This window comes from Rhinopithecus roxellana, chromosome 8 (assembly GCF_007565055.1).
Source record: "Rhinopithecus roxellana isolate Shanxi Qingling chromosome 8, ASM756505v1, whole genome shotgun sequence".
Lineage (NCBI taxonomy): Eukaryota > Metazoa > Chordata > Mammalia > Primates > Cercopithecidae > Rhinopithecus > Rhinopithecus roxellana.
This window is the reverse complement of record NC_044556.1, coordinates 100,139,458-100,165,972: the sequence shown is the minus strand read 5'-3', so window position 1 is coordinate 100,165,972 and position 26,515 is coordinate 100,139,458. Positions and strand designations below refer to the sequence as shown.

Genomic DNA, 26,515 nt, shown 5'->3' with positions numbered 1-26,515 from the left:
TTATCTCATGTACCCCTCAAGCCACCTCCCATTCCCTTGCATGCTTTGTGGCAGAACTTCTCAAAAGAGCTGTCTAAATTGCTTGCCTTCATTTCCTCACCATTCTTTCCCACTCCATAAAGACTGTTCTTTGAAAAGATTGTCAGTAACTTCCATGTTGCTAAACCCAGCGGTCAATTCCCAGTCTTCATCTTACTTAACTTCTCAGAATTCTTTTTTTTTTTTTTTTGAAACAGGGTTTCACTCTCACCCAGGCTGGTGTGCAGTGGTGCAATCTCAGCTCACTGCAACCTCCGCCTTTCAGGTTCAAGCAGTTCTCATACTTCATCCTCCCTAGTAGCTAGGATTACAGATGCGTAGCACCATGCCCGGCTAATTTTTGTATTTTTAGTAGAGATGGAATTTCGCCATGTTGCCCAGGCTGTTCTTGAACTCCTGGCCTCAAATGATTAGCCTACCTCAGCCTCCCAAAGTGCTCAGATTACAGGCTTAAGCCACTGCACCCACCAGCTTTCTCTCATAATTTTGATACCATTGATTACTCTTTTCTGTTTCAAGCTTTCTTCACCTGGTTTCTGGGAGATACCACTCACCTGATTTTTCTCCCGCCTCACTTGCTGTTACTTCTCAGTCTCCTGTGTTGGATGCCTACCCTCTCCCTTGACTCAGCCATGCTAAGCCCAGGGCTTAGTCGTAACACTTCTCTGCTCCCTTACACTCATTCTCCAGGTCCCCATTGTTCATTATGGTAGCCCCTAGCCACATGTGGCTTTTGTCTGCTATATTGTGTGGCAGAAATTATAGAACAGGCTCATCATCTCAGAAAGCTCTGGTGAGCAGCTCTGCTCTGGGTTATTTCATCTGTCTAGTCCCATGGCTTGAAAAATTTATCGATGACATGCTGATGATTCCCAGACTGATTCACTAGTTCCAGCTTCCCTGCCTGTTTCGATCTTCAGCTGCCTGCTTGATTACTTAATTTCTAAGAAAGCTGTCACACCTTACATAGCTACAGCTGAACATTATTTTCCCTCCCAACTGCTCTTATGTCAGTCTTACCTATCAGTAAAGAGTACTATTCTTCACACAGGCTAAAACACCTTATAGTCTTTTTTGGGTGGACATGGGGAGGGACTTCCATTCTTGGGGAGAAATGGTTTCTGGGGAACACTTCTATTTCCTCTTTCCATGCCTTACTTGAGTTCCTGAGAAGCAAGAATGGGTTGACTTTTCTCACTTTTTCCTTTGCGATTATTTTTTACCTCTTTTCCTCTTGCACTCAATATCCAGTGCATCCAGCATGCATTTGTCTCAGTGACTTGGAACATACATTTCCCAGATACCCACATGGTCCATTTACTTATTCCATTCAAGTTTTTGCTCAAATATTACTGCGTCAGACCTTCTTTGTCCATCCTATCTGAAGCAGCATTCCTATCACTCTATACCCTTACTTTGTTTTACTTTTTCATCGAATTAACATGACCTGACATTATAGTGTATGTTTGCTTTTCATCTGTCTCTACCCCACTGTAATACATGATGGTAAGGATTTTGATTCTGCTCTAAACTCAGTGTGTAAATTAGTAGCTCACATACAGTAAATGTTCAATGACATTTGTTGAATTAGATGACATATTGATGAAATTTCTGATGACATAAAATGAGGCGATGTAGCTAATACATTAAATTAGCATTTGTTTATGTATCTTTTGTTTTTGCTTGTTCATATTTTACATTTTACCAGTCTCTATATGAGAAAAAGTGAAACATTATTTTGCTGAGAAGGTCGTTTATATGATTGTAGGCATTTGTTACTATGTTTTTCATTTATGATAAATGTTAAGGATATAAAAATTCTAGGAATATTGTTGGGGCAAGCTTTATTATGACATAACAATTGTTGTATTAGAAATTGAAATTATAGTAATAAAGTTAGATTTAAAATTGGGCATTATAGCTATAAAAGGTAAAAAGTAATAAGACAGGGTCCCTGGCCTTAAGTAACTTGTGACCTAGAGGGTGAAACAGTTATAGATAAGTAACTACAGGATGTGTCTATGTAGTTTGGAAGCAGAGGCAAATATATAATGGCCTAAGGGCATCGTTATTAAAAATGTATCTACTTCCAGACATTCTGGACACCTAGAATGATACAGGATGATAAAAATTAGAATACAGGTGTGTATAAACAGTGCTGGCAGACTGAAGGAGGACACATGTGACTGTGCTGGTGGTTAGAATTAGGATCTTGGATAAAATGAAACTGCATAGATATCCAAGTGAGGCTTTGTAAAATACAGAGATAAAGAAGCCATGCCAGTTTAAGAGCATTAGATAAATCCCTCAGCTTGGCCTAGAAAATGTCCCTCAATAAGAGAAACAGACAGATCTAGCTGACCAGCTGCCAGCTTTCACTTCTTACCGCCATGCTGAGTTAGCTGGAATCATTTTAGCATCGCAAGATAGATGGCTCTACCTTGTGGTAGTCCAAGCTGGAGGGTGGTAGTAGTCAGAGCAGCTAATGTAATACCATCTTTAGGCTCATAATTTGACCCATAATTTCCCTCCCATAATTTTATTTTTTCCCTTTCCATAATTTTAAAGTTAAAAATATCTGCATGGGCTGGGCCCAGTGGCTCACATCTGTAATCCTAGCACTTTGGGAGGCCGAGGTGGGTGAATCACCTGAGGTCAGGAGTTTGAGACCAGCCTGGCCAACATGGCGAAACCCCCTCTCTATTAAAAATACAAAAATTAGCCATGCACGATGGCGGGTGCTTGTAATCCCAGCTACTCGGGAGGCTGAGGCAAGAGAATCGCTTGAACCCAGGCGGTGGAGGTTGCAGTGAGGCCCGAAATCGCGCCACTGCACTCAAGCCTGGGTGAAAGAGTGAAACTCCTCACAAAAAAAAAAAAAAAATTGCATGGTATTGATTAGCTCAGGAGGCAGCAGGAACAGGTATGGAAGGTGTATTAGGACTCTATTCCAGGGCTAATTCACTTGGTTGAGCAGTTGATATACTGCTTTCTGGTGCTCTGCCAGAGGAGTGAGGGGGTGGGACTGAAATACACCCTGTGCTTTGACAGCTGTGTGCCCTGCTGTGAAGCTGCTCTCATCAGGAAGGGATGTTTTTTCCTAATTCACAGAAAGCCCTGCGTAGTCTAACACAGCTGTTTTCTGCCTGGTTTATCTTCAAGTGCCTAGAATAATGTGTGGTACAAGAACTGTTTGGCAAGCTGAAAGAAACTCAAGACAGTTTTCCAGATTTGAGCATTTTGAAGTAATTAAAGATCACTCTGGGCCAGGTACAGTGGCTCACGCCTTTAATCCCAGTACTTTGGGAGGCTGAGGCGGGCAGATCACTTGAGCTCAGCAGTTCAAGACTAGCCTGGGCAACATAGTGAGACCCTGTCTTGTTTTTTTTAAAAATAAAAATAACTTTTAAAAAGTCTGATTTAAAAACTTGTAATTCAAAATATCTTCCTGTTTGCTGCATAACTTGGTAAGGAAACATTTTTCATGCTTCTTCCTGGTCAAAACTATAGAGAAGGGGAGAACAGGTAACTAAAGAGAACTATCCTGTTGCTATCCCAGAAATAGAAATTTATCCTTTAGTCTTCTAGAAATAACCTTCATTATATTGTACACAAAAGATTAATTCATTTAAAAACTTCAATAAAGATATGAAACTTGATGATGATTAATAAATTGATGTTTGGTTTTAGTATTGTCTAAGTTCTTATGTATCCTCAAATACCTTTCATCCTAACAGGAAAGTAATGGCTGTACCTAGGAACTTTGAAGACCTTTTTTTCTTGATAGTATTTAGATATTCCACTGCCTCCTAGATTCTAGTGTTAAGAAGATTGGTCTAATTCTCCTTTGCATTTAACTTGTGATTTACCTGGAGGTTTTAAGTTAAGAACTGGAAGAGGAAAAGTAGAGAGCTATTATTGAGTTGCTTTTTCAGACCACTGTGTTCCAAGATTCCCTCTCAAGAGGAATTCTTGAAGTAGGCATTTTTTTAGTGTGCTCCTGAGATTTAAAAATTTCACTGGTTGTTTCATACATCGTGTATGAAGAATGGCCACTGATTACGTCACAACTTTATTTGTTAAAATTATTTGTGGTTTACTATTGTCATTAATATGTTTGTCTTTTTTTTTTTTTTTGTAGGTGAAGCTTTGTTCTAAGAACATTTGTTTCATCTAGTTTATGAGCGCAAATGATATAGACTCTAAATGTTATAGCAGTGGTGAAAGACTGGTAAGTATATAATGTAATAAATATTAACCATCAACATGCTTGATTTTGAAGGCTTGAAACTACATAATTATGTGACATTCATTAAACCCCAAAGTTAAAACAGCTAAACTTTTCTTAATAGAGATGGATGTATAGTTTGTGGTTTATCCATACAATGGTATATTGCATGATGGTTTAATGGAATGAACATAACATTAAGAGGAAAAAGCAAAGTTGCCAGAGGATATATACAGTGTACTATTTATATCTGGTTGTTGGCTATAACCTCGTGTTATATATTCTTTGTTTCTGGTTACTTTAAATATTAGAAAAAAATTTAAAGAAAATACTGTGCAATCATCTTTTCAGTTGACATTCAAAATGGCTGAAAGTCATTCAATTAAATTCAATATTTCTGTTAGGAAGAGGCAAATGCTTCTTAATGTACAAAGCAAAAGTGTCCCCATCACCACAACTGATGTTGTTCTGTTAATGCAAACTAATACAATTAGATAGAATAATGGAAATTATATGAATATTGGATAAGATAATTCAGAATTTTTGTTATTTGTAGATTATAGAGTATTAAATCTGGGAAATTCAAAACAAAATAATAAAAAAGCTCAGAAAGAAGTTTAGATATATGATTATTATATCAAAAGAAATCCACTTCCTATGTGCCTACTATATACCAGTTTTAAATCCTAGAATATATAATGGAAAACAAAATCCCATTCATAATAATGGCAAAAATATAAAGCACCTTGAAATAAACCTAACAAGAAATATGTAAAACCTACCCTATGAAATAACAGCAGTGGAGGCGGAGCAAGATGGCCAAATAGGAACAGCTCCAGTCTCAAACTCCCAGCGCGAGCGACACAGAAGACCGGTGATTTCTGCATTTTCAACTGAGGTACTGGGGTCATCTCACTGGGGAGTGCCGGACAATCGGTGCTGGTCAGCTGCTGCAGCCCGACCAGCGAGAGCTGAAGCAGGGCGAGGCATTGCCTCACTTGGGAAGCGCAAGGAGGAAGGGAATCCCTTTTCCTAGCCAGGCGAACTGAGACACACAACACCTGGAAAATCGGGTAATTCCCACCCCAATACTGCGCTTTAAGCAAACAGGCACACCAGGAGATTATACCCACACCTGGCCGGGAGGGTCCCATGGCCATGGAGCCTCCCTCATTGCTAGCACAGCAGTCTGCAATCTAACTGCAAGGCAGCAGCGAGGCTGGGGGAGGGGCGCGCGCCATTGCTGAGGCTTAAGTAGGTAAACAAAGCCGCTGGGAAGCTCGAACTGGGTGGAGCTCACAGCAGCTCAAGGAAACCTGCCTGTTTCTGTAGACTCCACCTCTGGGGACAGGGCACAGCTAAAAAACAACAGGGGAAGCAGCAGAGGCCTGTGCAGACCCGAACAACTCTGTCTGACAGCTTTGAAGAGAGCAGTGGATCTCCCAACACGGAGGTTGAGATCTGAGAACGGACAGACTGCCTGCTCAAGTGGGTCCCTGACCCCTGAATAGCCTAACTGGGAGACATCCCCCACTAGGGGCAGTCTGACACCCCACACCTCACAGGGTGGAGTACACCCCTGAGAGGAAGCTTCCAAAGTAAGAATCAGACAGGTACACTCGCTGTTCAGCAATATTCTATCTTCTGCAACCTCTGCTGCTGATACCCAGGCAAACAGGGTCAGGAGTGGACCTCAGGCAATCTCCAACAGACCTACAGCTGAGGGTCCTGACTATTAGAAGGAAAACTATCAAACAGGAAGAACACCTATACCAAAACCCCATCAGTACGTCACCATCATCAAAGACCAGAGACAGATAAAACCACAAAGATGGGGAAGAAGCAGGGCAGAAAAGCTGGAAATTCAAAAAATAAGAGCACGTCTCCCCCTGCAAAGGAGCGCAGCTCATCGCCAGCAATGGATCAAAGCTGGTCAGAGAATGACTTTGACGAGATGAGAGAAGAAGGCTTCAGTCCATCAACCTTCTCAGAGCTAAAGGAGGAATTACGTACCCAGCGCAAATAAACTAAAAATCTTGAAAAAAGAGTTGAATAATTGATAGCTAGAATAATTAATGCAGAGAAGGTCATAAATGAAATGACAGAGATGAAAACCATGACACGAGAAATACGTGACAAATGCACAAGCTTCAGTAACCGACTTGATCAACTGGAAGAAAGAGTATCAGCGATTGAGGATCAAATGAATGAAATGAAGCGAGAAGAGAAACCAAAAGAAAAAAGAAGAAAAAGAAATGAACAAAGCCTGCAAGAAGTATGGGATTATGTAAAAAGACCAAATCTACATCTGATTGGGGTGCCTGAAAGTGAGGGGGAAAAGGGAACCAAGTTGGAAAACACTCTTCAGGATATCATCCAGGAGAACTTCCCCAACCTAGTAGGGCAGGCCAACATTCAAATTCAGGAAATACAGAGAACACCACAAAGATACTCCTCGAGAGGAGCAACTCCAAGACACATAATTGCCAGATTCACCAAAGTTGAAATGAAGGAAAAAAATCTTAAGGGCAGCCAGAGAGAAAGGTCGGGTTACCCACAAAGGGAAGGCCATCAGACTAACAGCAGACCTCTCGGCAGAAACTCTACAAGCCAGAAGAGAGTGGGGGCCAGTATTCAACATTCTCAAAGAAAAGAATTTTCAACCCAGAATTTCATATCCAGCCAAACTAAGTTTCATCAGTGAAGGAGAAATAAAATCTTTACAGATAAGCAAATGCTTAGAGATTTTGTCACCACCAGGCCTGCCTTACAAGAGACCCTGAAGGAAGCCCTAAACATGGAAAGGAACAACCGGTACCAGCCATTGCAAAAACATGCCAAAATGTAAAGACCATCGAGGCTAGGAAGAAACTGCATCAACTAACGAGCAAAATAACCAGTTAATATCATAATGGCAGGATCAAGTTCACACATAACAATATTAACCTTAAATGTAAATGGACTAAATGGTCCAATTAAAAGACACAGACTGGCAAACTGGATAAAGAGTCAAGACCCATCAGTCTGCTGTATTCAGGAGACCCATCTCACATGCAGAGACATACATAGGCTCAAAATAAAGGGATGGAGGAAGATCTACCAAGCAAATGGAGAACAAAAAAAAGCAGGGGTTGCAATCCTAGTCTCTGATAAAATAGACTTTAAACCATCAAAGATCAAAAGAGACAAAGAAGGCCATTACATAATGGTAAAGGGATCAATTCAACAGGAAGAGCTAACTATCCGAAATATATATGCACCCAATACAGGAGCACCCAAATTCATAAAGCAAGTCCTTAGAGACTTACAAAGAGACTTAGACTCCCATACAATAATAATGGGAGACTTCAACACTCCACTGTCAACATTAGACAGATCAACGAGACAGAAAGTTAACAAGGATATCCAGGAATTGAACTCATCTCTGCACCAAGCGGACCTAATAGACATCTATAGAACTCTCCACCCCAAATCAACAGAATATACATTCTTCTCAGCACCACATCGCACTTATTCCAAAATTGACCACATAATTGGAAGTAAAGTACTCCTTAGCAAATGTACAGGAACAGAAATTATAACAAACTGTCTCTCAGACCACAGTGCAATCAAACTAGAACTCAGGACTAAGAAACTCAATCAAAACCGCTCAACTACATGGAAACTGAACAACCTGCTCCTGAATGACTACTGGGTACATAACGAAATGAAGGCAGAAATAAAGATGTTCTTTGAAACCAATGAGAACAAAGATACAACATACCAGAATCTCTGGGACACATTTAAAGCAGTGTGTAGAGGGAAATTTATAGCACTAAATGCCCACAATAGAAAGCTGGAAAGATCTAAAATTGACACTCTAACATCACAATTAAAAGAACTGGAGAAGCAAGAGCAAACACATTCAAAAGCTAGCAGAAGGCAAGAAATAACTAAGATCAGAGCAGAACTGAAGGAGATTGAGACACGAAAAACCCTCCAAAAAATCAATGAATCCAGGAGCTGGTTTTTTGAAAAGATCAACAAAATTGACAGACCGCTAGCAAGACTAATAAAGAAGAAAAGAGAGGAATCAAATAGACGCAATAAAAAATGATAAAGGGGATATCACCACCGACCCCACAGAAATACAAACTACCATCAGAGAATACTCTAAACACCTCTACGCAAATCAACTAGAAAATCTAGAAGAAATGGATAATTTCCTGGACACTTACACTCTCCCAAGGCTAAACCAGGAAGAAGTTGAATCCCTGAATAGACCAATAGCAGGCTCTGAAATTGAGGCAATAATTAATAGCCTACCCACCAAAAAAAGTCCAGGACCAGATGGATTCACAGCTGAATTCTACCAGAGGTACAAAGAGGAGCTGGTACCATTCCTTCTGAAACTATTCCAATCAATAGAAAAAGAGGGAATCCTCCCTAACTCATTTTATGAGGCCAACATCATCCTGATACCAAAGTCTGGCAGAGACACAACAAAAAAAGAAAATTTTAGACCAATATCCCTGATGAACATCGATGCAAAAATCCTCAATAAAATACTGGCAAACCGGATTCAGCAGCACATCAAAAAGCTTATCCACCATGATCAAGTGGGCTTCATCCCTGGGATGCAAGGCTGGTTCAACATTCGCAAATCAATAAACGTAATCCAGCATATAAACAGAACCAAAGACAAGAACCACATGATTATCTCAATAGATGCAGGAAAGGCTTTTGACAAAATTCAACAGCCGTTCATGCTAAAAACGCTCAATAAATTCGGTATTGATGGAACGTACCTCAAAATAATAAGAGCTATTTATGACAAACCCACAGCCAATATCATACTGAACGGGCAAAAACTGGAAAAATTCCCTTTGAAAACTGGCACAAGACAGGGATGCCCTCTCTCACCACTCCTATTCAACATAGTGTTGGAAGTTCTGGCTAGGGCAATCAGGCAAGAGAAAGAAATAAAGGGTATCCAGTTAGGAAAAGAAGAAGTCAAATTGTCCCTGTTTGCAGATGACATGATTGTATATTTAGAAAACCCCATTGTCTCAGCCCAAAATCTCCTTAAGCTGATAAGCAACTTCAGCAAAGTCTCAGGATACAAAATCAATGTGCAAAAATCACAAGCATTCTTATACACCAGGAACAGACAAACAGAGAGCCAAATCATGAATGAACTTCCATTCAGAATTGCTTCAAATAGAATAAAATACCTAGGAATCCAACTTACAAGGGATGTAAAGGACCTCTTCAAGGAGAACTACAAACCACTGCTCAGTGAAATAAAAGAGGACACTAACAAATGGAAGAACATACCATGCTCATGGATAGGAAGAATCAATATCGTGAAAATGGCCATACTGCCCAAGGTTATTTATAGATTCAATGCCATCCCCATCAAGCTACCAATGAGTTTCTTCACAGAACTGGAAAAAAATGGCTTTAAAGTTCATATGGAACCAAAAAAGAGCCCGCATTGCCAAGACAATCCTAAGTCAAAAGAACAAAGCTGGAGGCATCACGCTACCTGACTTCAAACTATACTACAAGGCTACAGTAACCAAAACAGCATGGTACTGGTACCAAAACAGAGATATAGACCAATGGAACAGAACAGAGTCCTCAGAAATAATACCACACATCTACAGCCATCTGATCTTTGACAAACCTGAGAGAAACCAGAAATGGGGAAAGGACTCCCTATTTAATAAATGGTGCTGGGAAAATTGGCTAGCCATAAGTAGAAAGCTGAAACTGGATCCTTTCCTTACTCCTTATATGAAAATTGATTCAAGATGGATTAGAGACTTAAATGTTAGACCTAATACCATAAAAACCCTAGAAGAGAACCTAGGTAGTACCATTCAGGACATAGGCATGGGCAAGGACTTCATGTGTAAAACACCAAAAGCAATGGCAGCAAAAGCCAAAATTGACAAATGGGATCTAATTAAACTAAAGACATTCTGCACAGCAAAAGAAGCTACCATCAGAGTGAACAGGCAACCTACAGAATGGGAGAAAATTTTTGCAATCTACTCATCTGACAAAGGGCTAATATCCAGAATCTACAAAGAACTCAAACAAATTTACAAGAAAAAAGCAAACAACCCCATCAAAAAGTGGGCAAAGGATATGAACAGACATTTCTCAAAAGAAGACATTCATACAGCCAACAGACACATGAAAAAATGCTCATCATCACTGGCCATCAGAGAGATGCAAATCAAAACCACAATGAGATACCATCTCACACCAGTTAGAATGGCAATCATTAAAAAGTCAGGAAACAACAGGTGCTGGAGAGGATGTGGAGAAATAGGAACACTTTTACACTGTTGGTGGGATTGTAAACTAGTTCAACCATTATGGAAAAAGAGTATGGCAATTCATCAAGGATCTAGAACTAGATGTACCATATGACCCAGCCATCCCACTACTGGGTATATACCCAAAGGATTATAAATCATGCTGCTATAAAGACACATGCACACGTATGTTTATTGCGGCACTATTCACAATAGCAAAGACTTGGAATCAACCCAAATGTCCATCAGTGACAGACTGGATTAAGAAAATGTGGCACATATACACCATGGAATATTATGCAGCCATAAAAAAGGATGAGTTTGCATCCTTTGTAGGGACATGGATGCAGCTGGAAACCATCATTCTTAGCAAACTGTCACAAGAACAGAAAACCAAACACCGCATGTTCTCACTCATAGGTGGGAACTGAACAATGAGATCACTTGGACTCGGGAAGGGGAACATCACACATCGGGGCCTATTATGGGGAGGGGGGAGGGGGGAGGGATTGCATTGGGAGTTATACCTGATATAAATGATGAATTGATGGGTGCTGACGAGTTGATGGGTGCAGCACACCAACATGGCACAAGTATACATATGTAACAAACCTGCACGTTATGCACATGTACCCTAGAACTTAAAGTATAATAAAAAAATAAAAATAAATAAAAAAAAAAAGAAATAACAGCAATTTCTACTTCAAGGAAATAATAAGATAAAGGTGCAAGTAGTATAAGGGTGTTAATTGTAGCTTTGTTTATGATAATAAAAGACTAGAAACAATCTATTCAAAAATAAGAGATTGGCTGCATAGTAAACTATAATATAATGCAATATATGTAATATTTACATGTAGCAGTATGCCATATGGCTATTAAAGAGTGAGAGCTCATGTGAAATGTTTTTCAGTATACCTGAATGAAATAAAAGCAAGTAATAGATCATGTGTATACACTAGCCTATTCATATAAACATGTATATATTTTATGTACATTTTTAAATCAAGAAAAAGCATACATTTCTGTTGAGATTATAATGCCTTTTACTGATATGGCATTAACTGTTACATCTAAAAATTTTATTGATTTCCATTATCTTAATTTCTAGAAGATAGACTTAATTATTCCCATAATTTTTCAGTTTTTCACATTTTTAATATTTCTAAAGTTGCAGTGTATCTTGCAATGGATGATGCCGTATAAGCACTTGTGAAGTAGTTGACATGGTCTGCGCATGAGTGCACTTGATCATAGACTTTCACGTTGTCAGCACTTCAGCAGACTTCGGTGCATTGCTGGTAATATACCTGTTGAGTTTTAAGTGTCTTCCTGGTTGTTTTCTGAAACTTTCTGCTGATACCATTTGGTAAGATCAAGAAAGCACCAGCATATAAACTTATAGAATGACATTGGTAGCTTTGAAGGAAAATCCCGGAAACAATAGTGCAGTACTCTTAAATGCTGTGTCATGAATGGTCTTAACGGCCCAGAAGGTGATATTGTAGGGAAATTTTATGTGATAAGAAACATTGTGTCATAGTTTAATTCTTTTTTAGTAGTGTACTAAATAATTATGTATCCTAAAATTATTGACAGATTCAGTGAAATATATTAAAATTGGATAAATATGAACTGAATATAAATGAGGTTATTGGATTTATTGAATAATTTTACTTTCTGAAAGTATGTAAAGAACCAATATTAATATATAATAGGGGTTATTGCCACATTTTAGAATGAGAGATGTACTTTATACTTTTCTGTCTTCTTTCTAATGTTCAAAAATTTTAAAAATAATGATGTTTGTTATACTAAGAGTTATTGTAACACCTAGAATTCTGATGGAAATCAAAGAATTAAACTATGAGGTCCCAGAATGAACAGAAACTAAGTTAGTATTGGGAATTTCTCTGGTATTTCCCTTTCATGTTTATCTACTTCTCTTTGTATCCCGTTGCTTCATTTTTACCTAGTTGGCTTCTTCTGACCCTCAGCTACCTCATAATGACAACCATAGCCCCATCTGTATGTGACCTTTCAGCACATCAACTGTATTATCCCTTTAGTTTAAATTCCCGAGAGAGAAAGAAAACCTGATTAGTCCAGTTCCTCTTTGCAATCCACACTATACAAGTCACATCTTGTGATGAGCATGCATTGTAGCTGAATTGGGGCCCAGAGTCTGACTGTGCCTCTTGGCTAGAGGCATGATCATATGCCCACTGCCCTCTCAGCAGGGATTGTGGGGAGGGCTTCCCCCTGAAGCGGGTGAAGGGAGGGGAAACAATACATGTCTTATTTAACTTAACATCTCTACGTTAAACGTCTTTTAAAGGTTATTGGATACCTCAAAATTACTTTTGGCCCAGAGATGAAACTATTTTGAAACTCTTTGGGGATTTTGTTGTTCATGGTTTTTCCCTTCTGAAAATTTGTACATTTTTCTCTGTATTTATGTTCCCCCATTCTGTTTGCTGTACCTTATTTCCCTTAATCTTACAATGTCACATTACCCTTTATTTGATTTAAATGTCGTAAGAAGTGAAGTGGCATAACTTTAACTGTTAGAATTATTCAGTTTTTATTCACCTGACTGGAAATCCTGTTATTAACTGAACTTTGGTGTTTGGGGAGGATGGGGCAGTGATTGTGGGCTCTATCAAGTGAAAAATGGGTTATAATTTAAAAATGTCAATTTATTATAAAATATGTAAAGCAAGAACATTTTATAAGTAATGGGTTTATTTTTATTGTATTTAAGAAAGAAAGTCTTCTCTCTTAAAAAGAGAAAAATGTCTTCCTTCCAGGTGCTGTCACTTACCCATTCTCAGCTATGCTTAGGTATTTCAAACCTGGGACTCATTTCTGCCATGGCAGGAATTATTTAAGAAGCACCCGACCAGGTTAGAACTATGCCTGAAAATATTATAGGGTTAAGTACCAATTCCCAATAATTTTAAGCCAATCTTCAGTTAGAAACAAACAACAAAAACACATAGTTTTAAAAGTAAATTTGTATTTATTTTCCTAATCTTTTTTTGGTAATATTTATTTTATAGCTCGGTCATGAGCACCGACAGTAACTCATTGGCACGTGAATTTCTGACTGATGTCAACCGGCTTTGCAATGCAGTGGTCCAGAGGGTGGAGGCCAGGGAGGAAGAAGAGGAGGAGACGCACATGGCAACCCTTGGACAGTACCTTGTCCATGGTCGAGGATTTCTATTACTTACCAAGCTAAATTCTATCATTGATCAGGTAACATGTTTATATCAAATACTTATTTTCATCAGTATATGATAGTTAACTATAGCTACATGGTTTTGGATTACATAGTTTCTGAAGCCTCCTTGAGATAAAGTCTAGTCTTTCACATTATTCCACTAAAAAAAAAAAAGTGGACCTATTTATAACCATATTGTTTATTTGAATACTTTCAAAACATCTGAAATATCTTAGGATTATGAATGGCCTAAGAACTAAATGGTTTCATATATACTGTGCTTTTTATCCTAATATCAGTGAGATAACTATGGTTGTTAGTAGAAATATAAGATATAACCTTATATTCCTGCATCTTATGTCGGAAACATGATGAATTTTCATTTTCAATGAATGTCAAGTATGTTTTTGAAAAAGTTTTGGAGGCTGCTAATTCTGGAGTGAAAGCAGAGAGTCCTTTTATGTGAACTAATAATTACTGAGTCTTTTAGCTTGTATACATCTAATTTTTCAAACATTGTTGTTTTTGGCTTAATGTATGGTATGACCATATGGTTTTGCTGTTTTCTTATTATAAAATTAACAGAGTTTTAAAACTAGTTGAGACTAGATGTTTTCATCTAACCTTCTTTTGCAGATGAGAAAACAGATCTAGAAACATTAAGTACTCACATAAATTAATTTTAAGGCCAAATGTGATTTATATCTTTATTTCATTTTAGTAGAAAATGAATAATTGTTTTGTGAATGTAAAACTCTACAATCTGCTTTCAGGGAACTAGTTAATATAGTTAGCTGAAAAAATAATAAAGTGTTTGTAACACCAATATGATGGATTTTTTTTAACACTTTGAATGTTACCAGCTTTAAATGTAAAATTGGCCATCATTAAATAAAATTTATTTGCTATGAAAGCACTTTGCTAATAAATACATATATTGAGTAAATATGGACACTAAAACAGTACCTCTGTTTTCACTATAAGCTAAGGAACATAGCAAATACAAATTAGAAAGCATTTACTTGTCATGGAATTTTTCAGGACATTTGTAGGTTTATGTTTTTTTTCTGAGACAGAGTCTCGTTCTGTCGCCTAGGCTGGAGTGCAGTGGTGCGATCTTGGCTCACTGCAATCTCCACCTCCAGGTTCAAGTGATTCTCGTGTCTCAGCCACCTAAGAAGCTGGGACTACAAGCGTGCACCACCACACCCAGCTAATTTTTGTGTTTTCAGTAGAGACGTGGTTTCACTGTGTTGGCCAGCTAGTCTTAAACTCCTGACCTCAAACAATCTACCGCCGTTGGCCTCCCAAAGTGCTGAGATTACAGGTGTGAGCCACTGTACCCAGCCAAGTTTCTGTATTTTTATTCTTTTTCATGAATGTGATTTGTTAAATGAATGATTAAATATAATTTGATTTCTATATATTTGTATGAATTTTCTATAAATAAAATTTAAAATCAAAAAATTATGTTAGACTGTGTGTAGTGATTTTTTATTTTGAAATTTTGATTATTTAATATGTACACCATGCTGTATTCTTCTTCTTCTCCATGTTAAAAAAATTCAGTGCTTTGTCTTTTTTAAAATATACCATATAAATAGCATCAGAAATAGTAAATATCCAGGAATGACTCTAATAAAATATGTACAGTACTTCTGCATGGAATTCTCTAAAAGATTATTGAGAGACACTAAAGAAGACCCAAATAACTGGAGCATTATATAATGTTCATGTATTGAAAGAATCAATATTATAATCATACATCTTTCCTCCAAATCTGTAGATCCCAATTTAATCCAAATCAAAATCTTAATAACAGCATTATTAAAAATAACATTATTGAGATATTCACATATCATAAAATTCACCCATTTTATGTGTACAATTCAATGGCTTTTAGTGTAGTCACAGATATGTGCATCTGTCACCACAGTTAATTTTAGAATATTTTCATCACCTCCAAAAGAAACTCCATACCCTTTAACTATCATTCCCCTATCCCTTCCGTTCGCTTACCCCTAAGCAAACACTAATCTACTTTCTATTGCTCTAGATTTTATGCTTTCTCTTTTATGTCATGAAATGTCTTTTAATGTATTACTGAATGATTGAAATAATTCATGTCATAACAGCAGCAATAATTTTTCTTTTGGGAATATTTTGCCAGTCTGTAGTGTTAGCCATTCTAAAAGAATATGAAGCAGTATCTTATTGTAGTTTTAGTTCACATTCCGCTAACAACTAATGATGTTGATAATTTTTTCATTAGCTTATTGGCCATTTGTGTATCTTCTTTTATGAATGTCTGTTTAGAAGTTTTGCACCATTTTTAAGGTCAGGTTATTTATCATCAGTTGTAGCAGTTCTTTATGTATTCTGGATACAAGTCTATTGGATTACAAATACAGTGTTTTCTTTGTATATATAGTAAAGAGAATACTTTCTCTTTTAAGTCATAAAATATATTTTAAGGTATTAAATGACAATTATTTAGGTCATAAATTAAATAATTTTTTTACTGTGGTGATATTTTTTAATCCCTTCTTTCCACCTAGTCACTTTTTGGAATATCTGTATCAATAATAGTAGGAACAGTAGATGTGCCTTTGGAGTGAAAATAAATAGCTGTTTAAAACATAGGCCTTTATCAACATTCGGTTCTTTCAGTTAGGAAATGGAGAATGAATGTTTGAGTTTTTAAGGGGAATTAATTGAATGAGATTTTATCATTTAAGATGAAATCATAACACTAGGCACATAGTTGTATGTTTTAGGAGGAAATTTAGTTTTTCTATCTCTGCCTCTCATGAATAGGAGCACTTCTTGGGTACTCTGGGGTGATTTAAACCCTTTCTCACCCACTGGAGTCCTTTTGCTTTATTAATATTTATTTATTTATTTTTGAGACAGAGTCTCACTTTTTCACCCAGGCTGGGGTGCAGTGGCACAATCTTGGCTCACTGTAACCTCAGCCTCCAGAGTTCAAGAGGTTGTTGTGTCTCAGCCACCTAAGTAGCTGGGATTACAGGCATGAGCCACCACGCCTGGGCTAATTTTTAAAAATATTTTTAGTAGAGACAGGGTTTTGCCATGTTGGTCAGGCTGGTCTCAAACTCCTGGCCCCAAGTGATCCGCCCACCTTGGCCTCCCAAAGTGCTAGGATTACAGGTGTAAGCCCCTGTGCCTGGCCTATTAATAGACATTTAATATAAAGAACTAAATAGACTTCATTGAGGTATAATTTACATACAGTAAATGCACAGATATTGTGTATATAGTTAGATGAATATTGACAAATACACCTCACATCAGTAGTCCCAATCCTTTGGGGGGCCGAGGTAGGTGGATTACTTGAGGCCAGGAGTTCGAGACCAGCCTGGGCAACATGGCAAAACCCCATCTCTACAAAAAAATACAAAAATTAGCCAGGTGTGTTGGTTGTGTGCCTATAGTCCCAGGTACTCGGGAGGCTGAGGTGAGAGGATTACTTGAGCCTGGGGGAATCAAGGCTGCAGTGAGCCATGATTGTGCCACTGCATTCTGGTTTTGGTGACAGAGTGAAACCCTGTCTTAAAAAACAAAACAAAATCCAAATATTTACACCTGTGTCATCACCACCCAGATCATTGTTCAGAATATTTCCGTCACCTTAGAAAGTTTTGTCATGCCTTTTTTCAGTCAGTCCCACCCCTTCACTTACTGCAAGACCACCACTGTTGTGACTTTTAGCATCTAAGTGTAGCTTTGGAATCATGTGGTATGTACTCTCATGTCTCTGAAGTTCATCCATGTTCTTGCATAATTTAGTAGTTCACTACTTTTTAATTTCTGATTAGTATTTCATTGTAAGGGTATACTGTAATTTGTTTAACCATTCACCTGCTGTTTAATCTTTTGAGCTGTATGCATTTGGCCATTATGAATAAAGCTGCTTTGAACATTCCTGTAAAAGTCCTTGGATATGTTTTTATTTCTCCTGGGTAAATATGTAGGCATACAATTTGTGGGCAAAGGGTAATGTTTGTTTAATTTTGTAAGAAACTGCCCAACTGTTTTGCAAACTAGTTGTACCATGTTTCATTCTTAACAGCAGTGTATGAGAATTCCAGTTCTATATCCTCTCTAATATTTGATATTGCCAGTCTTTTTAGTGTTAGTCGTTCTAAGTGAATATGAAGTAGTGTCTCATTGTAGGTTTAATTTGCATTTCTCTGGCAATTAATGATGTTGAGCACTTTTTCTTTTTCTATATTTATGGATCTTTCTAGACTGCATTGTGTTCCACTGATCTTTGATGTCATCTTTTATCAGTACCCTGTCTAGATTACTGTAGCTTTTATATAAATAAGTTTGGAAATTAGGTGTTGTAAGTTGTCTAATTTTGTTCTTGTTTTTAAAGAAAGTTTGGCCATTCTAGATCCTTCATATTTCCATATAAATTTTAGAATCAACTTGTTATTTCTACAAAATGCACACCAGGATTTCAGTTGAGATGATGTTGAATCTATAAATCAATTTAGAGAGAATTGACGCTTAACAATGTTGAGTTTTCCAATGCATGAACATGATATCAAACTCTATTTATGTCTTCTTTAGTTTGTTTCTCTGCACTATTGAGTGGTTTTCATTGTAGAGGTCCTGCCTGTTGTTTGGTTAAATTTATTCTAAATATTTTATTCCTTTTTGATGCTATTATAAATGGTATTTAAATTTTTTTATTTTCCTGTTGTTTGTTGCTCATAGAAATACAATCGCTTTTCATATGTTGACCTTGCATCCTGTGCCTTTGCTAAATTCATTCATTAGATCTTGAAACTTTTCTGTAGATTCCCTAGGATTTTATATGTAAATAATGATGTCATCTGTGAATAATGACAATTTTACTTTTTTCTCAATTTGTATGCCTTTTATTTTGCTTTCTTGACTTTTGCACTGGCTTCTAGTACAAAGGCAGATGGAAGTAGTGAAAGTGGACATCCTGGTTTAGTGTCTGACCCAAGGAGAAGCATGAGGTATTTCACCATTAAGTGTGATATGAACTCTCAGTTTTTCTCAGACGTGTTTTATCAGAATGAGGGAATTTTCTCCCATTCCCAATTCACTGAGAGTTTTTATACAGAATGGATATTGAATTTTGTTAAATGCCTTTTCTCCATCTGTTGAAACTAACATATGATTTTTCTTTTTTATTCTGTAATGTAGGTGAGTTATCTTGATAGTTTTGTTTATTTGTTTTTGTTTTTGTTTTTTTTGAGACGGAGTCTCAACTCTGTTGCCCAGGCTGGAGTACAGTGGTGTGACCTTGGCTCACTGCAACCTCTGCCATGCAGGTTCAAGCGATTCTTCTGCCTCAGCCTCCCAAGTAGCTGGGATTACAGGTGCCTGTCATCGCGCATGGCTAATTTTTGTAGTTTTAGTAGAGACGGGTTTCACCATCTTGGCCAGGCTGGTCTTGTACTACTGACCTCGTGATCCACCCACCTCAGCCACCCAAAGTGCTGGGATTACAGGCGTGAGCCACCACGCCCGGCAATAGTTTTTAAATGTTTGCATTCCTGGAATAAACTCCACTTTGTTCATAATTTACTATAAAAGAAATTTAAATCTATTATTAGGGAAAAATACTCTTTTAAAATATCAAAAACATTTTTTTTAATGGTTAAAGATGACAAAGTTGAATATTTTCACTACACCACCATGCCCAGCCTATCTTTGCTTTTAATCTTGGCACCTGTATCAACTAGATGAGTGACTTTAGTCACTTAATTGCTCCAGAGCACAGTATCCTCATCAGTAACAGGACATTCAGCTGGATGACTTAAGGGATCCTTCCAATATAAAAATGGTCGCTGTGTAATATTTGAAAATAATGGTTTCTGGTTTCTTCTATGTCCTATTGCCAACATATATGTCAAAACTGGACTAGTATACATGACCATGTGTTATAAATACTACTTTCTAAAATTTCAGTGATACATAATTTCCATACCTATTGCACTCTGTGGATGTTTTATAAAGTTATTTATTTTGCTGAGTAAAATATGAAGTTTTATCGAAGGGGGTTGTACATTTCTGAACAAAATATAATTCAGACATTATAATAGGTTTTTAAAATCTTTGACTATTTTCTATGTAGGAGAGTACTTTATTCTTCCTACATTTTTGTAGTATTATCACTTTAATGTATAGTACTGCAGAAATGGCCTACCTATAGTGATACATAAAATAAGTAGAAAAACATCAGACCTTTAAAAGTGTGACTACAGTTTATTCACTGCTTTACTCAGCAGACCATTAAGTACCTACTATGGCCCAGCACCTCTGCTAGATGCAGAGATGAAAGGACAGCAACTGTCTTTACCAGGAGCTCTTCGCTTTTGAAGAGATAGACAGATAAATAAATGATGACAAAACAGTGTAAAAAGTATTTGGTGAATGTGGTGGAGAGGGGTCATCAGGAACTGCTTTTTAGATACTGACATCACTAAGTAGGAATTGGCAATGTAAAGAGGCAGGAAACACCAGACCAGAGGAATTGCACATGAAAAAACACGGGGGCTAGAGAAAACACAGCACATTCAGTGAACTACAAGTAGTTTAGTGAAGTTACAGCAAAAGCTGTATTTTGCTTTGCTTTTGGTAAAACAGGGATTGGCTAGTGAGAAGACCTGAAGGGCAGAGGCCATGACATGGCAAGCCTTGTATTCCATGTTAAGAAGTCTTAATTTTATTCTGAAAACATTGGGGAAATTTTTAAGCAAGGGAATAGGCAATGAGAATTATTCTTCAGATTTGACAAGTGAGTTAATGGTAAAATTGGCAAGAGTTGTTTCAATAGGAGAATAATGCAAACTTTTAAATGTAGTAAAGGTAATAATAAATGAACATTAATTTACTATATCTAGTTCTATAGTTTCTGTTCACACACAAACCTAGATCTGTCTATGCATGATTGGTCTGACAGGAATGAGAGGGTGTGGGGGATGCTGGCATTCCTACTTCTTGGAGTAGTGAGAGTGTGATCGCAGTGGAAATCTTACCCACTCCACAGTGGTGCTAGCCATAGAGAGTAGATAATCATTGAATGATATATCCCCCTTTAACACCCAGACTCACTGAAGCAATGAATATATCAGTTGATTGTGGTGTAACAGACCATGTTCTAAAACTTAGTGGCATAGAACAATGATTTCTTTGCTCGTGATTCTGTGAGTTGGCAGTTCTGGCATGGCTCAGCTGGAATAGCCACTTTGGCTCCTTGAGATATCAGCTGGTCTTACATCTGAGTTTGCAGTCAGTTAGCAGATTAACTGAGGACTGTTGCATGGGGCTGTTGGCCAGACTGCCTCAGTTCTCATCCACATGGCCTCTCATCTTTCAGTAGGCTAGACTCAGTTTCTTTACATGATAGTGGAAACATTCCAACAGGGTTCAGAAGCTGCAAGAAGTCACGTAACAACATGTTGATCACATTCTATTGGTCAAAGCTAGTCCAAGGTTAGCTCAGATTTAAGGGATGGGGAAATAGACTCTATCACTTGATAGAAGGAACTGCAATTAATTTTGAGCTGTGTTTAACCTACCATGGTCTCTTCTCTGACCAAAATTATTATTATTCCTCCTACATTCACTCCCCTCTAGGCCTCTTGAAGTATTATTCCGTCATGGCCTCAGGCTTGAATTGATGATCTCATGGTTTACATCAGTTCTGGATACACACGAGGCTTTCACATATAGTGATTTTGTTTCAGCTCTTCTTGATTGAGAAACTTGTGAATTAGACAGGTTATCTGCTCCGCGTATGCCCTATATACAATAATGAGATAGGAATAAGTTAATTATAATAAGAAGAGGGACAGGAGAGGAATATAGCAATCTCTGGGCCATAGCAGTCCTGAAATCCAGTCAGCACATGTTGTCATGGCCCCTGTTCTAGGGTCTGGGAATATATTTTTCTTCTATGGGAGTGGTTCCCTAATCCATGTTTCTCCAGGACTCTTGGTTCCACCCTATGAAGTGTCTTCTCTTTTCTATAACACAGCTTTCTCACCCTGCCTCCTGCCTGTTGAAGAGTGGGGGCCCAGAGGCCTTTTTTCGTTTTGAGCTGTCTCTATCCTATCCCTTTTAGGCCAAGCCGTTAGTATTTTTTAATAACCAACTTTCTTTAAAATGTTGTGAGTTTCCTGCGAATCTTAATGGGGTTCACTCTATGCCTCAAAAGCCACATCTATAATAGTCTTTGAGACAGCTCTCTCTGCTTTGTATAGAACAATCCCCTGAAGATTCCTAGTAGTACTTTTGTCTAAGTGATAGGGTCTACTAGGTACCACCTAAGTCTTTCTGGAGTCTTAACAAAGAGTATTATGGCTATTTAATAACCACTCTGCCTGCAGGGGAGGTGGGGCAGAATGGGAGCTGGTTGAGCAAACTATGGCCTACAGGCCAATCCTGTTGCCATTGACTTGTTTTTGTACAATGTACAAGCTAAGAATAGTTTTTGCATTTTTAAAGGATTGTTAAACAGAAGAATATGCAACAGAGACCATATATGACTCACCAAGTCTAAAATATTTACTATCTTTTTCTTTACATAAAAAGGTTGCAATTCCTGGTCTAATTCAAGAAAAACTGTTAGCATAATGTTTATCGCTAGGAAAAACAGTGCATATAACATAACTATCCTGACTCATCAAAAACATTTGACAAAAGGTCTAAAAACAAATTAAGCTTAGCATAGAGGATTTCTTTCATATACAAAGATTAGAAGAACCAATTTTTTTGTTTTTGTTTTTGAGACAGGGTCTCAGAAAAAAAGACTCTGTCACCCAGGCTGGAGTGCCTTGGCACAATCTCAGCTGTCTATAACCTCTGCCTCCCAGGCTCAAGCAGTCCTCCCACCTCAGCCTCCCAAATAGCTGGGATTACAGGCATGCATCACTGCACAGCTAATTTTTGTATTTTTTGTACAGATGGGATTTCACTGTGTTGCCCAGACTGTTTTCGAGCTCCTGAGCTCAAACAATCCACCCTCCTTGGCCTCCCAAAGTGCTGGGATTGTAGGCGTGAGTCACCATGCCCAGCTGCCAATAACATTTTTAATAAGAAGTTCTACTTGGGACCAATACAAGCATCATTCTTTATTACTATTTCCATTTGATATTATGTTTTAAATACATGTAGTGGTAAAGTGGAATATGAAAGCTAAATGTGGGAAAGAAGGAGAAATAAAAATACTATTTTTTAAAGTAATGTGTACAGAAAAATCCAAGAACTCATCCAGAAAATTATTCACAAAGTTATAGAGTAAAAGGCAAAGATGTTTGTTTTTAGCTGCAGCTATACAGCTAGAAAAGAAAAGGAAAGAGAACGATCCTATTTGTAGTACTAATGTAGAAACTTTCAGATATGTATATACACACATATATTAGAAATAATTATACAATTCTGATAGAAGAAATAAAGGACTTAAATAGTCCATACACATATATTCCTGCTTATGCATGGAAAATAAAATTTAATTAGCATGTCAAGATACAGATTTAATGTAATATCAGAAATACCTATTAGGCTGGGTGTAGTGGCTTACCCCTGTAATCCTAGCACTAGCACTTTGGGAGGCCGAGGTAGACAGATTGCTTGAGCCCAGGAGTTCAAGACCAGCTTAGGCAACATGGCAAAACCCCATATCTACAAAAAAATACAAAAGTTAACCAGGTGTGGTAGCATGTGCCTGTAGTCCCAGCTACTTAGGAGGCTGGGGTGGGAGGATCACCTGAGCCTGGGCAGTGGAGGTTGCAGTGAACCATGATTGTGCCACTGAACTCCAGCCTGTCTCAAAAAAAAAAAAAAAAAAGAAAAGAAAAGAAAAGAAAAGAAAAATCTATTAGCTTTCCATCACATTCTGGATAGAGTCCAAGTTCCTTATCATGTCATCCAGAAGTCCTTGAACGCTAGCCATCTGGTGCCCGTCTTCCTGTGCAGCTTCCTAGTCCAGTTTGTGATCTCAGCCCTTTCCCCTTTGACTCACTTGTCCATTCTCTCCCATCCTGCCACTTCTATTTCTGAATGGCTAGGATAGGCAATTAGTTTAAAACCCAGTCTAAACAGTTATGAAAAGGGCCAGTGCCTGACACCTTGTTGGTACTTGAAATATGTTTCTTGAATGGAAAAATTACCTCAATGAAAGTTACTTTACTGTTTGTTTCTATGGGGAGTTTTATAAAGGTGTAACACAGTTATTTTCCCTGTAGAAAGGAAGACATAAAAATATAAGTATTGGCTGGGCGCAGTGGCTCATGCCTGTAATCCCAGCACTTTGGGAGGCCGAGGCAGGCGGATCACGAGGTCAGGTGATGGAGACCATCCTGGCTAACATGGTGAAACCCTGTAGCTACTAAAATTACAAAAAAATTAGCCGGGCATGGTCGCAGGCACCTGTAGTCCCAACTACTCAGGAGGCTGAGGCAGGAGAATGGTGTGAACCCGGGAGGCAGAGCTTGCAGTGAGCTGAGATGGCGCCACTGCACTCCAGCTGGGCGACAGAGCCAGACTCCATCTCAAAAAAATAAATAAATAAAGTAAATATTAAATATGAGTGGTATGTTATTGGCTGATTTCTCTTGATTGAGTGGTCTAGAAATAGCAGGGAATGGACCTGTTCATGGCATATATTGTCTAATATGGCACATTGGGAACTTCCCAGTTGAATGTCATGAGGGAACACTTAATTCCCCTGGATTCTGTGACTATTGTGTGTACATAGGACCTTGGGGGATAAAACTTGGGAGAAAGATCTTGGTTTGAAATAGAGGGCTGCAAATTCTAATTTGCCAGGGTGCCCACAAATTAAGAGTAAAGGATTATATCACTTCTAAAAGGACAGATTTACGAATGTGCTTTCTTTGGAACCAGAAAGGATAAATCTGGGAATAAATGGTGCCGGATATGAATAAAAAAGTCATACACCCAGAGGATTGAAGAGAACTTTCCCAGTGATTAATTGTGTTTGAAATTGTGGTAATCAAATGTGAAGCAAAGACTCATTTCCCCCAGTGCTATATTGGGCAACAGGGTGGTGCGGGATGCCCTCTTCAGGACTACAATTCCAGCAGAGGGGCCAAAACCCAAAAATCTGCACTTGCCTCAGTCTCATTATTTCAAGGTCCATGGTTTGCAAGAGCTAACTCACTTCGTGAAATGGGGGCAACAGGAATGTTCTCCCTTTCTCTTGAGGGGAAGAACAACAATCTTGGGTTCGTGTGGGAGGAGAAGCTCCACAGAAGAGGTATTGCTGGGTCCGAGCCTTAAAGGTAGTGAGAAGCCCTCAGCTGAGTAGGAAGGACCTTGTGTCATGCAGAGCTCTGCCAGGAGTCAGGAATGCCTATTCACGCAGCAGTGATGATTTGCCAGTATACTCTCGTGGAGCAAGGGCTAAATTATCAGTACAACATGTCTGCAGCACTTTCTCAGACCCTTGAGGTTTCTGCAAGCTCCATTAGAATGCTATTAGTTCACCTGCCAAAGATAAAGACTCGTATAAGAGGACTATACAGGAAAGATGTGCCAAAAATTCGTTTATCTTTTTTTTTTTTTAAAGACCATGTATATTTTTATTGGCATCTTTAAAAATGTTGAGTATGAGCTATACATGGAAATGTTATCTGTACATCTTTAGTTTTATTATTTGGAAGTAAAGCACATGGAAATGGGGCCCTTTTATATGTTTTATTTTGCATCTAAAATTTAAAGTCATTCATGCAGTGAATGGTTATTGAATACCAAACTCCATGTTAGGCATTGGGTGGCAGAAAAGGGGGTGATTGCTAAGGACTAGGGCCTGAGCCCTGGAGTACATGCCCTGAGAAAAGACTGAGAAGTGTGTTTGGGAAAGTTTCCCATCATATTTGGAGATAAACCTGAACTCCTTTGTGTGGTCCCGAAGGGCCCATTAGATCTGAGGCTGCCTGCCCGTCCAACCTACACCTTCCAGCCTTGTCTCCTAGCCCTCTCCCCCTTGCTATGTATGTTTCAGCCACTCTCCTTCTTTCTTTTTTAAAAATAGGATGTAATATATAATTCCTAAGTTAAAATAATCATGAAAGTAATCATGAAATGATTAAAGTTAATTATAATCATGAAGTGACAAATTAAAAATATGAAATGACAAATTTCTAGAAAAATATACATCGCAAAATTGACAGGTGTGTATAAATCTCAAACAGTCATCACAGAAAATATTGTAAAACTTACGTATTTTCTCCTTCAAGGGCTTAAGGGACAATTCTATTGCCAGTGGATTCCTTCAAACTCTTTGTGAATAAAGAGTTTGTGGTAACAAATATATTTTTTTAACTTTTATTTTAAGTTCGGGGTGCATGTGCAGGTTTGTTATATAGGTAGATTGCATGTCACAGGGTTTGGTGTACAGACTATTTCATCACCCAGGTAATAAGCATGGTACCCAATTGATAGTTTTTTGATCCTCACCCTTCTCCCACCCTCCATCCTGAAAGAGGCCCCAGTGTCTCTTCCCTTCTTTGTGTCCATGTGTACCCAAGGTTTAGCTCCCACTTATGAAGTGAGAACACGTAGTATTTGGTTTTCTGTTTCTATGTTAGTTCACCTAGGATAATGACCTCAGCCTCCATCCATATTGCTACAGAGGACATGATCTCCTTCTTTTTTGTGGCTGCACAGTATTTCATGATGTGT

The 26,515-nt window shown here is 38.1% G+C and overlaps 1 protein-coding gene across 5 annotated transcripts in view; it reads left to right on the top strand.

Moving 5' to 3' along the window:
- LYST (lysosomal trafficking regulator) overlaps positions 1-26,515 on the top strand; it is a 229,277-nt gene that overhangs the window by 52,553 nt on the left and 150,209 nt on the right. For 4 of the 5 annotated variants that reach the window (XM_030937161.1, XM_030937164.1, XM_030937163.1 and 1 more), the window contains exons 2-3: positions 4,181-4,270; positions 13,638-13,836. In XM_030937161.1, coding sequence (XP_030793021.1) covers positions 13,645-13,836 — 192 coding nt within the window. In that variant the 5' untranslated portion in view covers positions 4,181-4,270; positions 13,638-13,644. Of the gene's footprint in view, positions 1-4,180; positions 4,271-11,746; positions 11,877-13,637; positions 13,837-26,515 lie in introns of all 5 variants that reach the window. The other variant, XM_030937162.1, reaches the window with a different exon arrangement.